The sequence below is a fragment of the Suricata suricatta genome, chromosome 2, assembly GCF_006229205.1.
Source record: "Suricata suricatta isolate VVHF042 chromosome 2, meerkat_22Aug2017_6uvM2_HiC, whole genome shotgun sequence".
Classification (NCBI taxonomy): Eukaryota; Metazoa; Chordata; class Mammalia; order Carnivora; family Herpestidae; genus Suricata; species Suricata suricatta.
The window spans coordinates 182,419,513-182,436,532 of NC_043701.1; the positions used below are offsets into that span (position 1 = coordinate 182,419,513).

General features: G+C 57.4%; 1 protein-coding gene across 5 annotated transcripts in view; it reads left to right on the top strand.

Annotated features, from left to right (window-relative positions):
- The window catches only part of PTPRE (protein tyrosine phosphatase receptor type E), an 87,673-nt gene extending 71,378 nt beyond the window's left edge, over window positions 1-16,295 (top strand). For 2 of the 5 annotated variants that reach the window (XM_029932777.1, XM_029932778.1), the window contains exons 7-16: window positions 1,190-1,266; window positions 2,575-2,611; window positions 4,296-4,393; window positions 8,150-8,269; window positions 9,432-9,595; window positions 12,183-12,318; window positions 12,629-12,778; window positions 13,072-13,165; window positions 14,397-14,473; window positions 15,562-16,294. In XM_029932777.1, coding sequence (XP_029788637.1) covers window positions 1,190-1,266; window positions 2,575-2,611; window positions 4,296-4,393; window positions 8,150-8,269; window positions 9,432-9,595; window positions 12,183-12,318; window positions 12,629-12,778; window positions 13,072-13,165; window positions 14,397-14,473; window positions 15,562-15,825 — 1,217 coding nt within the window. In that variant the 3' untranslated portion in view covers window positions 15,826-16,294. Of the gene's footprint in view, window positions 1-1,189; window positions 1,267-2,574; window positions 2,612-4,295; window positions 4,394-8,149; window positions 8,270-9,431; window positions 9,596-12,182; window positions 12,319-12,628; window positions 12,779-13,071; window positions 13,166-14,396; window positions 14,474-15,561 lie in introns of all 5 variants that reach the window. The other 3 variants (XM_029932779.1, XM_029932780.1, XM_029932781.1) reach the window with 3 other exon arrangements.
- Window positions 16,296-17,020: the final 725 nt, after the last annotated feature.

Consider the following 17,020-nt stretch of genomic DNA (forward strand, 5'->3'; position numbering starts at 1 on the left):
TACTAACCAGCGACGCAGTGGGGAAATAAAATGTTTATGTATGCATTTATTTATTTATTTAATGGAGGAGGGGGCCCATGAAGGCAGGAGTGACAAGGACCCACCAAAGTCGCAGCTGGGGCCATGGAAGAAGCTTTCCCAAACGTGTGTCCGCACACACATGCCCCACAAACACATACACACCAGACCCAGGCATCCAGAGAAAACACACGTGACGCACACCACACCCCCACCCACCACACGCACAGCACCCCGCAGACCTCCACCCACCACATGCACAGCACCCCGCACACAGAGAGAAAACACCCATCACGCACCCACACGGGCTCTCTGTGGTCCACCCTCCCACTAGAGGATCGCTTGTCCAACGCGCCGGAATCTTCCAGGCAGGTGATCCCCCAGTCCCAGCCCGGGTCTGTGTGAGTTCTGCCCACCTTCCAGTCCTAGGGCCGACTTGAAGGATGGGGCTGGGGGTGTGGAGTCGGCTGGTCCTTTTCTTGGGAAGCCCAAGAGCGCAGACCCCAGCCCTTCCGTCCGGGGTTCTCCTCAGCGCACAAGCACTTGTTAATGTAGGAGCCCAGGGGGCGCCTGGGGGGCTCAGTCGGTTAAAGCATCCGGCTTTGGCTCAGGTCCTGATCTCACAGTTCGTGGGTTCGAGCCCCACGTCGGGCTCTGTGCTGACAACTCAGAGCCTGGAGCCTGTCTTCAGATTCTGTGTCTCCTTCTCTCTCTGACCCTCCCTTGCTCACTCTGTCTCTCTCTCTCAAATAAATAAATAAATAAATTAATTAATTAAAAAAAGGTAGGGGCCCAGCCGGGGTTTCGGGGAGTGTGGCCGTCTCACGGCAGGGTCCCAGCCCGCGCTGCTCGTTTCTATGGGAGACCGAGTGGCCCACCTTCTGGACACTGACGTTCATGCCTCTGCTGTCATCACAGGGGTTTTGCCAGGTCAGGGCTGCCGCTGTCCCCAGTGCCGAGGCTCGGTGTTCAGTGAGACAGGTGTGTCCCTCCCTCACGGCACAAAGGGTCTCCGGAGAGCCTTTAAAAAGGAAGCCTCCTCTGTCCCCACGATCACCGCGTGAGACCTGCCCATGTCCTATGTGTTTAATGCTGCAGACATGCACGGCAGGCGCGCCTTCCTGATCCTGACGTCGTGGTTTGGGGTGTGTGTTTGTTTTCTTTTCAACAGATGATCACTCCAGGGTGATTCTGAGCCCGGTGGACGGAGCCCCCTGTTCGGACTACATCAATGCGTCCTACATCGATGTAAGTCTGCGTCCTGCTGCCCCCGGCCCAGCCTGGTGCACACACCTGCACCATCTGGGATGAGGGTGAAGCGTGACTGTCCTCTCTGGGCCCAGGAATGTCAATGGTCACAGCCGTCCTGGGCAGGTTGGCCACAGCGCAGAGAGCACAGAGCCACCCAGGCCTTGCGGGTTAGCCCCTGTCCGGGGACTCGATTTCAAGAAACAGATGAGCACAACAGATGTTCACTATAGCACTGTTTCCACTACTGACCCAATCGAGCAGGAGGGTTCCGTCACACAAACTGTGGTAAAACCATATGCGACGGATTGAGAATTCACTTTAATCGGGGCGGCTGGGGGCTCAGGTCCTGATCTCATGGTTCATGGGTTCGAGCCCTGCATGGGGCTCTGTGCTGACAGCTCACAGCCTGGAGCCTGCTTCAGATGCTGTGTCTCCCTCTCTCTCTGCCCCTCCCCAGTTGACAATCTGTCTGTCTGTCTGTCTCTCACAAAACTACACAAACATTAAAAAAAATTTAATTGAACTTTAAAATATCATTTAATATAAATTATAAAATTATCATAAAAACACAACATAGGGAATTAGTACCTACTAACCAGTTAAAAGTATCTAACCGTGTGTCTGTGTGTGCGGGCGCCTGGGAAGGTGCTCCCAGGAAAAAGTCGGCGGCAGGACCAACAAAAGTAGCGCTAGTTCTGAAATGACCAGTGAGTTTTCTTATCTTTGTGTTTTGTGTCTTGTGATCAATATGTGTTACATTCAAACTACAACAATGAAATCCTTCAGCAAAGAACATTATGGGGTGCTGGGGTGGCTCAGTCGGCTAAGTGGCCGACCTGGGCTCAGGTCATGATCTCACAGTTCACGGGTTCGAACCCCACGTCGGGCTCTGTGCTGACAGCTCGGAGCCTGGAGCTGCTCCAAATTCTGTGTCTCCCTCTCTCTCTGCACCTCCCCTGCTCGTGGCCTGTCTCTCTGTCTCTCAGTCTCTCAAAAATAAATACGTGTTAAAAAATTTTTTTAAAAAAGCACATTATGGGGGCGCCTGGGTGGCTCAGTTGGTTAGGCCTCCGACTTCGGCTCAGGTCAGATCTCACATTCGTGGGTTCGAGCCCCGCGTCAGGCTCTGTGCTGACAGCTAGCTCAGAGCCTGGAGCCTGCTTCCAGTTCTGTGTCTCCTTCTCTCTCTGCGCCTCCCCCTCTCATGCTCTGTCTCTCTCTGTATCAAAAATAAATAAAACATTAAAAAAAATTTAAAAAAAAAGCACATTATGAAGAATTACAGATCTGGTTTTGTTTTTCTAGGGTTACAAAGAGAAGAATAAGTTCATAGCAGCTCAAGGTAAGCATCCTACTCATCCCTTCTGAGCAGGATTTTGGTAAATGACGGGGCCGCCACCTTTCCCTTCTCTGACACCAGGAACCCCCAGGCTTCCTCTGGGCTCCTTGTGTGTCTGTCCTGCCGCGTCTGCGCCGCCTGGCTGCAGTCTGCCCAGCTGCCCCATGCACGGCCATGCGGGGGTGTCCCCAGGCTCACAGCGCCTTGCGATCCAAGGCTGGCGCTCCACTGACCCCGAGCGTCGTCAGCGTGTCCTGGGAGCTGCTCAGAAATGCCGTGTTCGCCTCTCTCTCAGCAAAAGCCTCCGCAGGTCATTCCGCACCTTCATTTGCAGAGCTCCGCCCCAGGACACGATGAAGCTCCTCGCACAAGCAGAGCTTCCAAAGAACTGACGAGCTGGAGCCCCTGAGAGTCTAGGTCCCCTCCGTGGTCGGGCGGCCAGAGGGGGTGTCCTCATTTCTAAGTGTAGGTGTAGCCAGCGTATTAGATGCGGATCCACACAAAGCATATGTGCGACAGACACACAGACACATGCCTGTTTCCGCACCTGAATGGCTCAAAGATGGGCTCCCAGTAGGTCAGTGGTGATCATGCCAGCGGCAGAAGCCCTGAACCTCAGCCGAGTTGCGGGGGGAGGTTCCAGGAAAGTGGGGAGGGGACGGAGTCGTTTATCAAATCAGGGCTGGAACCCCCAAGCGCTCTAGCTATGGAAGCCCAGCCTTCAGCGTGCACACAAGCCACCTGGCCCGGGGTCCAGTGTGACATCCCTTCCGTCAGCCCAGAGGTGGTCCCAGGCCCCAGTGCGGTGCCACTGGGGCGGGGACGTGGAGCCACCACCGGCTTTCCGGGCTTCCTGCTCGCAGGCACGCATCTTCCGGACAGCAGGTCCCAGCTTCAGTGCACGTCACAGTCACTTGGGAGCTTATTAAAAATGTGCATTCCCTGAGAAATAGGGAAACATGGGCATCACACTCAGAGGAGAACCTGACAGACAGGAGCTGACACAAACAGACGGCCTCTCTCTCCTGTGAGCAGGGGGACAGCCTGGGGCTGAGGCGGCGGCTCCACCCTCCCCCTCCCCCCAGCCGTGTCCCTGTCTTCCTCAGGGTCACAAAATGGCTGCTGCATCTCCAGGCACTGTGTCTGTATTCAGGCAGGAAGGAGGGCAAAGGGCAGAGGACTTTCTTCTGGAGGCTTTATCTCTGGTTCAGACTGCTCCCCGGGAACGTTAGCCCACATCCCCCTGGACGGCCCTGACTCCTCACCAGCTGCAAGGGCAGCTGGGAGATGAAGGGAGGGGGTTAGATGAGGAGGGTGATCAGTCAGTCTGCAGTCTGTCTGTGTCTGTGTCTGTGTCTGTCCATCTGACACACACAGACCCTCGTGCAGTTCCGGAGGGGGAGCTGCTATGCTGAAGCTTTGAGGGGTCCCCTGAGGGGCCGCCCCTGCTCAGACCCAAGCCTCATCTGAGGACCCTTGAGTGCCTGTGAATGGGGTCATCCCAGCCCCAGGGGGTGTGCAGGGGTGTGGGTGGTAGGTGCTGGCGGGGAGGCCGCAACCCCCCCAGATGGGCCAGCCCACCCTTTTGTGCCTCTGAGGAGCGGTCCCAGGGCCCCAAGGCCAGGGTGCGGGGGCCACCCACCCGGACCCTCTTCGGGTCTGACTTTGGGATCTCCTCTGCTTACAGGCCCCAAACAGGAGACCGTCAATGACTTCTGGAGAATGGTCTGGGAGCAGAAGTCTGCAACCATTGTCATGTTGACAAACCTGAAGGAAAGGAAGGAGGTGAGTCCCGCCCTCTGATTCACAGACTCTACTCTTCAAGCTCGGGGCTCCGCTGGGGGCGAGCTCACCACATCCTTTTCCTATTCCTCTCCCTTCTTATCGCCGCAGCTTATCGCCGCAGAAGAGAAAACCCACTAGGGCCTCACAGCATTTTTATTGTGAAATAAATATTCTGTGTTCAAGCATCTCACCGCTCTAGGTGGAGATACACAAACATGACAGTTAGTCCTTCAGCAGAGAGCCCCCCTTCCCCAGCCCGGCTGCTCCCACAGGTGCTGGGAGGGTGGACCTCAGCACCCAGCGGCCAAGTGTGTTGAGCATATACTGCAGCGGCCCTGGACTGCTAATAAACCTGGATCTCCTGCTTATCATCCACACTAGAGAACTGTATTCGTCATCCCCGTGTATTTAGTTAGCTATTTCTTTTTTAAATTTTTTTAACGTTTTTTTTTGAGAGAGAGAGAGAAAAAGAGAGAGAGAGGCAGTGTGAGCAAGGGAGGAGCAGAGAGAGAGGGAGACACAGAATCTGAAACAGGGTCCAGGCTCTGAGCTGTCAGCACAGCGCCTGACTCGGGGCTCGAACTCAAAAACAGTGAGATCATGACCTGAGCCGAAGTCAGAGGCTTAACCAAGTGAGCCCCCCAGGCGCCCCTTTAATTAGCTATTTCTAATTTAAAACGTAATGCAGGGTCATGAGGAGAACCTGAAGCCTCCATAAAGAAGGTAGAGTGGGTTCACGTCCTAAAGGTGACAGACCCTCCTCTGACCGGTGCTGTGACAGGGCCCCCTCCACCCCCCAGCAGGGAGCGTGCCCTGGGCCTGCACACAAACCCTGCCTTCTGGGGTAAACGTGCCACTGGGAGGAGCAGGCGCCAAACAGAGAGCGCTTGAACAGAAACTGTGTCTGGAGGTGACATAAAAAATAACGCAGAGAAACGGGCCCATGGGGGGCAGGCAAGGACTTAGGGCCTGGGCCTGAGGCTGGGGCTCTGGAAGGAGGCGGGGCACTGGGTGGGGGCAGGCTGTGCAGGGCCTGGAGCAGGGACACTGGGAGGGGGCGGGGCACTGGGTGGGCGGGGTGTGCAGGGCCTGCGGCGGGGCACCGGGAGGGGGCGGGGCACCGGGAGGGGGTGGGGCATGTGTGCCTTCCAGCCATTCACTTTTTACCTAAGGGGCACAGACCTCTCTGGCATAAGGCAGAGCAAGGTGGCCTGGTGGTTTCTAGAGCAGGAAGGAGGGGGACCCCGGAAGGGGGAGCAGCGCCCCTTGGGTGTGGGTCAGGGCAGGGGCAGGAGTGGCCCCATATCAGAAAGGCTGGAGGGAATTTGACCCAATCCAGCCCGAGAGAGGCCCCCGGGCAGGGTGCCTCTGCCTTGCCAGCACCTCGAGCGCCCCGGACCGCTGGCAGTGGGTCAGGGCACTGGGCTGCGGGCTCAAAAGTCAGCTTGCTCACTGGTGTGAAAGAATTGCAGGCTAGGAGACTTGCCAGACGGGCACACTATTCTAGCATGTTCCATCCAAAGTGCTGGCTGGCAGGGGAGAGGAAGGCTCCTTGAGGTGGGAGACGTCTGTCCTTCTGGTCCCTGCCGGGGCCCGCGGGTCCTGGTCTCCACCCTGGCCCTGGCCCCACGCACTGGCAGGGGTCCCGCCAGCCAGGCCCCAGGCATGCCCTGGCAGCTGGGCTCGGGCTCGGGCTGGGGGAAGGGGAAGGGGAAGGGCTGTTCCTGGAGAGGAAGGAGCCGGCCCTGGGGGAGCTCTGCTGAGAACCCAGGTGGACCCTGGCCGGCAGGCGGCAGGCAGAGCCCTCCCCTCCCCCAGCCCCCTTGTGTTCTGTGCCAGCCAAAAGGCACAGGAAAAAGCCTCCAGTCACGGTTTCCGGTTGAGTAGGATGGCATTTGTGTTTTGTTTCCAGGGCGGTGGAGCCAGGCCTGGAGAGGGTCACCCTTCTCAGGGTGAATCCTGGCCTGTGGCTGGAAAGAGTGAAGGAGACAGGGGTCCGGGAAGGAACACTGACCCCTCCCAAGTGCTCAGCAGAGACCTTGGCAGGACCCGGCCCACAAAGATGACGGGAGGGGGACGCTTCACCCGGAGCCCAGGGTGCCCTGGGACCCACGGCGTTGGGGAGGGCTTGTTTACAGACAGCCCAGGGAGGAGACTCGGAGAACGTCCCTGCCGGTTACTGGACGTTTTCTCTCTGATCTTTCTCTGAAGCCTCCTACTGGATTTTTCCATTTCTGTGACTCAGCCGGCTGCTTCTCTATCTTGATTTTCACCATTTCAGATGAGATCACTTCTCAGTAGAGTTCCCTTTTCTTAATTACTTGCCCTCCTCTCGTGGTCTCCCTGCCTTCAACATCCTGGCCAAGCATTGTGAAATGCAGCTGCTCTGACATCTTGTGATCTGACCAGAGGGAGGGGCCCTCGGCCTGTGGGTGAGACCAGAAGGCGGGGTGGGGGCAGGGAAGTGCCCGCATGCACAGCCCTGTGGGGGCCCGGACCCTGCCCTCGTCCCCGGGCCAGCGCCTTTCAAGGGGAGCATCTCAGGGGGTCCTGGCGGGTCCCCAGGAAGCCAGGACTGGCCCAGATTAGCACCTTTGGGTAATTGCTTCTCCTCAAGGTGCTTCAGGGATGCCGGGATAGGGAGGGGAGGCTGTCCCAAGGCGTCCGAATACAGATGCTGGGCTCTGGGAAATGCCAAGCTGCCATTTTCCGTGCCCACTTCACAGGCAGCTTCCACAATAACCTGGTCTGATGTTTATTTCAATTTTTTTACATTTATGTATTTTTAAGCAAGAGAGAGGGGGAGGGGCAGAGAGAGAGGGAGACACAAGATCTGAAGCAGCCTCCAGCTCTGAGCTGTCAGCACAGAGCCCAACTCAGGGCTTGAACTCAAGAATGGTGAGATCATGACCTAAGCTGAAGTCGGGTGCTTCACCAACTGAGCCACCCAGGCGCCCCAACTGCCTGATGTTTAGAAGGCTTGTTGACTACCAGAGACTCAGTGGCACATTGAGTGCATCTTGGCCCCTGTAGGTGGCTCCTCACGCACCCCTGCGCCCCTGTTTGTGGAAGGCTGTCTCCCGTTAGGCCGCGTGTGCACTCCCTGCAGTGGGAGCCGCTTGTGGCTCCGAGGGAGGGAAGGTGAAGAGATGAGGCTCTGCGCAGCGGATCCCGCATAGGCCTCGTCCCAGCTGGAGGGAGTGGGGACGGGCACGCAGACCCCCTTCCGCAGCGCACTGGCCAGCCTAGTCCTCAGGGAGCCCGGCAGGAAGGAACACCCTGCTGAGTCCAGGGGGACGTGTAGGGGGACACGCCGCTCCCGGGCCTGCCCAGCCTCTGCTGGGGGCGAAATCAGACAGGGCCCGATGGAGGGCCACCTGTGTGGCCTCTGTCTCCCCACTTCCCCACGTTCCCGTGCTCTTTCCCAGCCCTGGGTACTCTGGCGCAACCTGGTGTGTGGGCTGTGAGGGCGCTGAGACCTATTGATTGTTTTCTAAAGCTTATTTATTTATTTTGAGAGAGACAGAGCACGCACACGTGCACGAGCAGGGGAGGGGCAGAGAGAGAGAGAGAGAGAGAGAGAGAGAGAGGGAGAGAGTCCCAAGCAGGCTCCTCGCTGTCAGCACAGAGGACGACGCAGGGCTCCTCTCCACAAACCGTGACCCGACCTGAGCCGGAGCCAGGGGTCCGACGCTCAGCCGACTGAGCCGCCCGGGCACCCCAGACCTATTTCTTTCTCTTCACCTGCCCCCGCAGGAGAAGTGTCACCAGTACTGGCCGGACCAGGGATGCTGGACCTACGGAAACATCCGCGTGTGCGTGGAGGACTGCGTGGTCCTGGTGGACTACACCATCCGAAAGTTCTGCATCCAGTCGGTACGCACGCTGGGTCACGACTTTCTGGAAAGGCAGCCCTTCAGGAGAGCAGGGTCGAGAGTAAATACACATCGGGGTGGTTTTATTTTAGCACGAAGAGCTTCGCCCCCACCGCACCCTCCCCCCGTGTGGGAGCAGCTCGGGCGGGGGCGGGGGGGTGGTGCTGAGTCAGGAGGAGGTGGGGGGCGGCGGGCTGGGGCTCAGTGGGCTGAGGACTCGGGGCTCCTGGCCCAGTCACTGTTCTGGGTGGAGGAAGGCAGGGCCCTTGGGTGGGCGCTCAGGGCTTGGGGGTCCCCACGCAGTGGCCTGATGTCATTTCACACGCTGAAGTGACAAAATGAGTTTCTTTTTAACAGTCTCAAGAGTTTATCTTTCCTCTGCTCTGTAGTTTTCATACTTATTTCCTACTCGTCCCCACCCCGCCCCGCCTAGAAAAATGCAAAGCACAGCTGACTGTGTACAAAGCAGATGAAACAGAGATTTGAAGAGGCATATGTATACATATATATATATATAGGAAAACCAGAAGGTCATGCTATCAGGAATCAAAGGTGGAGGGGCTGGCGTAATTAGATGGAAGAATATGACTCTAAGGTTTCTAGAAGCCACAGCAAAGAAGGGAAGATGATGCGCCGGATGGTTTGTGCTCTCCCCTGCTCGCTGTCCCTCCCAGACATGCTCACACACACACACACACATTCACATTCACACTCACGCACATTGACATACACTATCCAGCCTTCAACGATCCGGACAGAAAGCCACAGGCGTGGGTCTCGGGTGGAGGGGGGAGCTGGAGGCCTTGATCAGGGCCGGTGGGGCGAGGTCACCTGCAGACCGGCCACATCATCTCTTCCCTCAGTCTTGAGCCTCCGGGGAGGAAAAGTGTGTGCTGCTGGTAATTATGCAGGCAGCCCGGGATGAGGCCGCTGACTTACCCGTGGGGTCCAAGAGCTCCAGGGGCGGCTTCGGGATACGTCTGGCTGCTGGGGACCTGGGCTGGGTGCCGGGGGTCCCGCTGTGCTGGTCCCGCACACCGCCATGGTGCCGCTGGTGGACCCACGGCTGCCGGGGCCTGGGTGGCGGGGGTGGGGGCGTCGAGCATCCTCAGGACACAATGCTGGGGGAGCGGTCCCAAGCTCATGTGTCCCCTCCCCCGCAGCAGCTCCCCGACGGCTGCAAGGCCCCCCGGCTCGTCTCCCAGTTGCACTTCACCAGCTGGCCCGACTTTGGAGTGCCTTTCACCCCCATCGGGATGCTGAAGTTCCTGAAGAAAGTGAAGGCCCTCAACCCCGCCCACGCTGGGCCCATAGTGGTCCACTGCAGGTATGTCGGCCGGCCGGCCGAGGACTCACCCTCGTGGGCGGGGTGGATCGAGGGGGGCAGAAGGGCATGCAGGGGCCAAGTGAAAGCACCCCCTGCCCCCTCGGAGGCCCCCTCAGGGCCCCTTCCCCAACAGCATCTGAGGGGGATCCCCAATTCCTAAAACTGACAAAAGCCAGCGGTCAGCCGATGGTGCCAGTGGGGCTCTGTGCAGGTGCACTCAGCCTGCCCTCCACTGCCCGCACACCCCCAGGGCCCTCTGAGGACAGGGATGCAAACCATGCTTCTGTGGAGAGCCCCCCCACCCCCACCACGCCAAGTCTTTCTCCATGAGGGCACGAGGCTCCGAGGGGCCGGGGGCCGTGGCCGAGCCACAGCCACTAGCGGCCCGGAGCAGCCATCCAGGGCAGGGCGTGATCTGGTCTGCGGTGGGAGGGCGGTCCTGTAGGGGCCTGGGACTCCCCTCAGAGGGTGGGCTTGGCACAGCACCAAGGACAGCACCCGCATGAGCCGGCACCACTGCAACGATTCCTTGGGTTGTGGAAAAGCAGCTTCCGGAAGTGATCACTTTGTCCGGAACATGTGCCTCTGCCTTTGCACCCCTCCGTGTCCCGCGGCTGTGTCCACGCTGCGCTTTCTCCTCCTCTGGGACTCTTAGAGCGTAGACGCAGGGCACAAGTTACCCCCTCTCGGGCTTCCACCTGCCCAGTGTGGCTGCGGGTACAGAAAGTCATGTATGAGAAAAGGCCGCCCACTTTGGGTTGGTTGACTGGCTTGGCCCTTTCTGCTTCTGAAGACACAGGCACAGTGGTGAGGCCGGACTCCCCATCCTCCCGGTGGGTGCTCAGTTAGAACCTGAAGACACTTTGGGGGTCAGTGGGGAGACCCCTGCCATCCTGGCCAGGACAGACGCCTGGGCCTGGCCCTTGGGAGCTGAGGGATGCTGGGGAATCTGACTTTGTATCTGATAAAGAACCAAGACTCCCTGGAGGACCTCTCGTGGTTCACCTGTTCTCCCCGCTGAGATGAGGGCATCTGCCCAGGGGGAGGGTCTTTACCGCTGTCGTCGCCCTGTTTTGGAGACTAACTGGAGTGCGGTATCTCCCATCCCCCAAAGGGGAAAGTGGGGGACTTACTCATTGAGTCCTGAGCCTTTTTGTTACAGAGATTACTTTCTTTCTTTTCTCTTTTTAAAGCGGGACAGCCCGTTCCTGCTGCACAGACGAGCTGGGTCACCAGGGGGTCCCCCCTTCAGCAGGTGTTGGCTGAGCACAGCTGGGTGCCACGGAGTCCTGGGTGCCAGGGAGCCCACACGCGCGGCCCCACTGTCTGGGGGAGATCTCCCTAGGACCGCAGCTGCGGGAGGGCAGGACGGGGATCTGGGCGCACTGTGGGGAGTGTGTCGGGACGGATGGAACCCCAACCCAGGAGCCCAGGGGGGCAGCGTCCTGGAGAGACGACTGCCCAACTGTGACCCCAGAGGGCCAGCCAGCTTCGGCCAGCCGCGAGATGAAGGCCAGGACGCCAGAGAGGGACAGTGCCCTCCGCCCCCATTAGAGCTGACCTTGCCTCAAGAGGCAGCAGACATAGTCTGGGAGCCTCGTTTTTTATAAAGAATGTGGAAAAGACTTTTCAAGGGTGACGTTTAAAAAATTCCACTTGGGGCGCCTGGGTGGCTCAGTCGGTTAAGCATCCAACTTTGGCTCAGGTCATGATCTTGGGTTTGTGGGTTCGAGCCCTGCCTTGGGCTCTATGCTGACGGCTCAGAGCCTGGAGCCTGTTTCCGATTCTGTGTCTCCCTCTCTCTCTGCCCTTCCACCACTTGTGCTCTGTCTCTGTCTTTCAAAGATAAGTGTAAAAAGAATTGTTTTTATCCACTTACACGCATGACAAGATGACAGCATTTGGTAACAGAAGACAGTTTCCTGCACAAGTTCACAGGAACAGGTACCCGCACAACCTCGCAGGGACAGTCATCTGCACAACCTCACACAGACGGTTACCCGCACAACCTCACTCGGACAGGTACCCGCACAACCTCGCACGACAGTTATCTGCACAACCTCACACAAACAGTTACCCGCACAACCTCACACAGTTACCCGCACAACCTCACACAGACGGTTACCCGCACAACCTCACTCAGTTACCCGCACAACCTCACATGAACAGTTATCCACACAACCTCACATGGACAGTTACCCGCACAACCTCACATGAACAGTTATCCACACAACCTCACATGGACAGTTACCCGCACAACCTCACATGGACAGTTACCTGCACAACCTCACACGAGACTACTACAACAGATTTATTTTGGTGTCCCTTTCAACAGTGTCCGTAGTTGTTACAGGAACAACTTTGAGATAGTTTTACTAAGATTGTTTAAGATTGTGGTGCCCTCTGGTGGCCTCCCCATAGATTTGCTCTTCACTGAAGGAGGAAGGGCTCCCCTAAGCGCTGGGATGTCTCCTGGTCAGGGCGGCCCCTCCTCCACCCCCCCCGCGGGGGGCGGGGCGCAGGTCGGCTGGGCGGTGGGGGCGGGGCCCGTGGCTCATGACTCCGCCCCTCTCCTGTCCCCCCACAGCGCCGGCGTGGGCCGGACCGGCACCTTCATAGTGATCGACGCCATGATGGACATGATGCACGCCGAGCACAAGGTCGACGTCTTCGACTTCGTGTCGCGGATCCGAAACCAGCGTCCTCAGATGGTTCAGACCGATGTGAGCAGCCTTCCCCCGGCCCAGCCCCTCGCCCTGGTGGGACCCCTCTGCCGCTCCCAGACTGCGTGACCGTCCCCCAGGTGGCACCCGGCAGGGAGAGTATGCTGGGCAGTGCCAACTCGCATGTGATCCTTCCTCCAGGCCAAAAACGGTCGTTATCGACGGCCATGAATCTGACTGTAGCCCCCGCTCCTCCCTCCCCTGGGGAAGAGAAGGGCCCGTGGTGGCCGCTGAGCTCTGCGCGGCCCCGGTTGCGGGCGCTCAGGGGCTGCGGGCGCTCAGGCGCGCGGCGCTCTGGGTCTCGCCGCAGATGCAGTACACGTTTATTTACCAAGCTTTACTGGAGCACTACCTCTACGGAGACACCGAGCTGGACGTGTCCTCCCTGGAAAAGCACCTGCAGACGCTGCACAGCACCGCCAGCCACTTCGACAAGATCGGGCTGGAAGAGGAGTTCAGGGTGCGTGTGAAGACAGCCGCCTCCTCTCTTGACTGAGCCCGGCAGAGGCCGGGTGGCTCTCCCAACGTGACTTGGAAGGATGCTGGGGGCTTTCAGAGCCCAGCAGGAAGCCACGTGGGGGGGCGGTGCGTCATGCGCACGTTATTTCCCACCATTCGGGAAGCATATGGGGTTGGAGACGGGTATTTGTGGCCGTTCAGCAGGTGCCCCTGATGGGGTGTGGTGACGGGGTTGAGGGAGTCACTCGGGGAGTCAGGATTGGGAACATGTGTGTGTGTCCTCAATGACTGCAGAAACTGACAAATGTCCGGATCATGAAGGAGAACATGAGGACGGGCAACCTGCCGGCCAACATGAAGAAGGCCAGAGTCATCCAGATCATTCCATGTAAGGCCAGGCTGGGGCCACCCCGTGGGATTTAACCCCCCTGAGGCAGGATGGGATTGAGGCCAGCAAGCTGGGAGAACGCTTTGACTGCCCACCTCTGTAAGCCAGGGTCCCAGGCAGGAGAGCCCCTGGGCCTGGGGTTAGGGGCTCCTGGGGACCATGTCGAGTGTCAGTAAGAGAACAGCCACCTGCAAAGCAGTGAGTGACCCAGACGGTCCTGTGTGTCTGGCGGGAAGTATGGTGGGGCGAGACAGAGGGAGGACTTCCTAGAAGTGGAGAGACTTGCTTTGGTCATGACTCTGGGGCCCGCTGATTCCTAGTTGCCCCCCAAACCTGTACATGGAGGAGAGGGTCCCACTCCGGGTCAGGAGGACCTGAAAGGCCATGGGGAGGGGAGGCATGAGCACGAGTGGAGTTGGGGCCCCCTGGCCTACCCTGAGGTCCCACATAAGGGGGAGCAAGAGGAGGCGGTGCCCGTGGTTGTTGAGTGCAGGGAAGGAAACGGACTCCACGGGAGTCAGAGGGGCCACAGGAAAGGAAGGAAGAGGGTGCTCCTTGAAGAGAGAGCACCTTGTTGCAAATGGAGACTCGGGGCTCCTGACTTGTCTCAGTGGCTGCTGAGCCCAGAAGTGGGTAAAGCCTGGGGCGCCTGGTGGCTCAGTCGGTTAAGCATTCGACTTCAGCTCAGGTCATGATCTCACGGTCCATGGGTTCGAGCCCCGCATCAGGTTCTGTGCTGACGGCTCAGAGCCTGGAGCCTGCTTCAGAGTCTGTGTCTCCCTCTCTCTCTGCCCCTCCCCTACCCTTCTTCTCTCTCAAAAATAAATAAACAGAAGAAGATTTTTTTAAAAAAGTGCATGAATTCTGGGTAAGCCTGCCTCGGCCTCAGACCCTGGCCTCTGTGGGGCTGCAGCCACGTCTCCAGGTCGCCTTCTGGGCCACACTGCTTTGCCTCCTGAGATTTAATATTTTTAATGATCCTGTTTTGGTATGAATTATGTCAATTCATGGCACATGAAAATGACAAGTGAAATATTTTAGGAACTTTGCTACCAAAACACGACTTTCCGGGCCAATTCAATTAACCTATTTTATAAAGTAAACCTTCCAGGGACTTGCCTTCGCGACTGTATTAACGAGTTTTGTGTTTCGGAAGCTGGTCACAGCAGATTGGGCTTTGCGAGGTCGGGGCGAGTTTGTACCGTGACTGAGCCATCGTATTGCTTTGCAGATGACTTCAATCGGGTGATCCTCTCCATGAAAAGGGGTCAAGAATACACAGACTACATCAACGCCTCCTTTATTGACGTAAGTAGAGCGGCCCGGGCTGCGGTTTGCACCGATGCCTGCGTCCTGCGTCTGTGATCGCACAGACTCCTAATTAACTCATTTCCACCATCAGGGAGGAGTCCTGAAATCCAGACCATTTCGCTAGCAGAATTTCTTGCTTAAATCAAAATGAATAATGAACTTTGGAAACAGAGGCAGTAGGCGCACTGCTAAGGGATTCGCTGGCTTTCGTCCCGCTGTTGAGGCACAACCTTGTTTCCTTTGTATCTAACGCGCACCAGGGTCACATGGGCGCCCGCGCGGCCGTCTGTCCTGCAGTTTCTGTTCCCTGTGTACGTTCCGCACGGACAATGCGACTGTGCACCCCGGGCTCCCGGTCACCGGCTGTGTCCTCGCGGGGCGCGCTGAGCTGAGAAACGAATGGGGAAGGTCACTGCGGCCTCGTCTGCATTAGAACAGTCATTTGCGGATGAGAAAACGTGGCCGAAGGTCACTTGGGCCACGTGGAGGAACTGGATTTGAACCCACTTCCTCTAAGTCCGCCCCCGTCCACCACCATGATGCTAACTGAGCTGAAACACAGAAACACAGAAGAACAGAGCCACCGGTGCTCCCTCAGGTGGCCCGGGCCAGCTGGCTCAGGACACCCCCTCAGGGCGGCCCCAGGGGCCGCAGGCGAGGTGACCAGATCGCAGAGAGCACGGTCGTCTTTTTTTTTTTTAATGTTTTTATTTATTTTTGAGACAGAGAGACAGAGCATGAGCGGGGGAGGGGCAGAGAGAGAGGGAGGGAGACACGGAATCGGAAGCAGGCTCCAGGCTCTGAGCTGTCAGCACAGGGCCCGATGCGGGGCTCAAACCCACGAACGTGAGATCATGACCTGAGCCGAAGTCGGAGGCTTAGCCGACTGAGCCACCCCGGTGCCCCGAGAGCGGCCGTCTTGAGCCACCGCCATGTGCATGTGGGTTTGCTGGGGCTCGGCCCCGTCCTGGAAGCCGGAGAACATTCTCCCTGGCCTGGTCTCTCCTACCCGCCCCCGCCGCCCCTGTCCACACTGGAGCCAGGAGGAAAGGAAGTCAGACTTTAATCTCTGTTCCCCTTTGAAGGGCTACCGACAGAAGGACCATTTCATCGCCACGCAGGGGCCCCTGGCACACACGGTGGAGGACTTCTGGCGGATGATCTGGGAGTGGAAGTGTCACACCATCGTGATGCTGACGGAGGTCCAGGAGAGAGAGCAGGTCAGGGACGCCCCTGGCGGCCTATGCCACCCAAAGGTCCCCTGCCGTGGCCGCTGTCAGCTACTAAGGCCACAAGGACGGGGAGGGAGCCAGGCTGGAAACGAAAGAGGCTCCCTTTGCACTCTGTGACCCCCACTGGGTCCCTTTGCTCCAGCGTGACCCCCATTGCCTCTTGCTCTTAGCCAACATTTCATTTAACCTACCCTGAAATCCTCCGTGCTGTACTGTCCACAGTGCAGATTTGATCAAAGCCTGTTGAACCACACGGCATTTATTCACTTTCTTCAAGACGTAGGGATGTAGGCACTGATATGTGTACCTTACGGATGTCGTCCTAGGGGGGCCAAATGCGTCCAGTGTTTCCCTTTCCCCAGAGACCCATCCAGGGCCTTTATGTGTCGTTTACTGAACACCATAGTAAACACTCGTGAACCCGCTATTCTACTGAAAAGCCAAACTTTTACCAGTAATGTGCGTCCATCCGGGTCCCCTCCCAAGATGTAACCACTGCCCTGACTCTGTGTTTACTTTGCTGTTTTTGGAAACATCATGTTGACATATTCATATACCATTCAATTCATCTTTTTAATTTTTTTTTAATGTTTTATTTATTTTTGATACAGACAGAGACAGAGCATGAGAGGGGGAGGGGCAGAGAGAGAAGGAGACACAGAACTGGAAGCAGGCTCCAGGCTCTGAGCTAGCTGTCAGCACAGAGCCCGACGCGGGGCTCGAACCCACGAACGTGAGATCTGACCTGAGCCGAAGTCGGGAGGCTTAACCGACTGAGCCACCCAGGCGCCCCTCAATTCATCTTTTTAAAGGGTAGAATTCAGCAGTATTTTTTAAAGTTTAGTTATTGATTTTGAGGGAAAGCTGGAGTGTGTATGCACGAGCTGGGGAGGGGCAGAGAGAGAGGCAGAGAGAAAATCTTAAGCGGCTCTGTGTTGGCAGCTACGTTGGAGAGTGTGCGACAGTTTGAATTTACAAGACACTTCCTAATTGCTTGGCCGAGTCGTCCTGTTTTCCAAGGTGGACAGTGGCAGGGTCTGACGGAGATGGCACATCGATGTCCCTAGTACCGTCAGGCACCCTCATTCTTGTTGATTAATTAATACATCTCATCCCTGTGTAGCTTTGATTGGCATCTCTCCGATTCTTAGGAGGTCAAGCCTCACTTCATATATTTATATCCTCTGTGCGAGATGCCTGGCCATGCCTTTCTCCAATTTTGCTAGTGAGTTGTTGGCTCTTTTTGTGTTGACTGATAAGAATTCTTTACCTATTCTTGATACTGACCCTTTGTCGGTTTTACGTTTCGCAG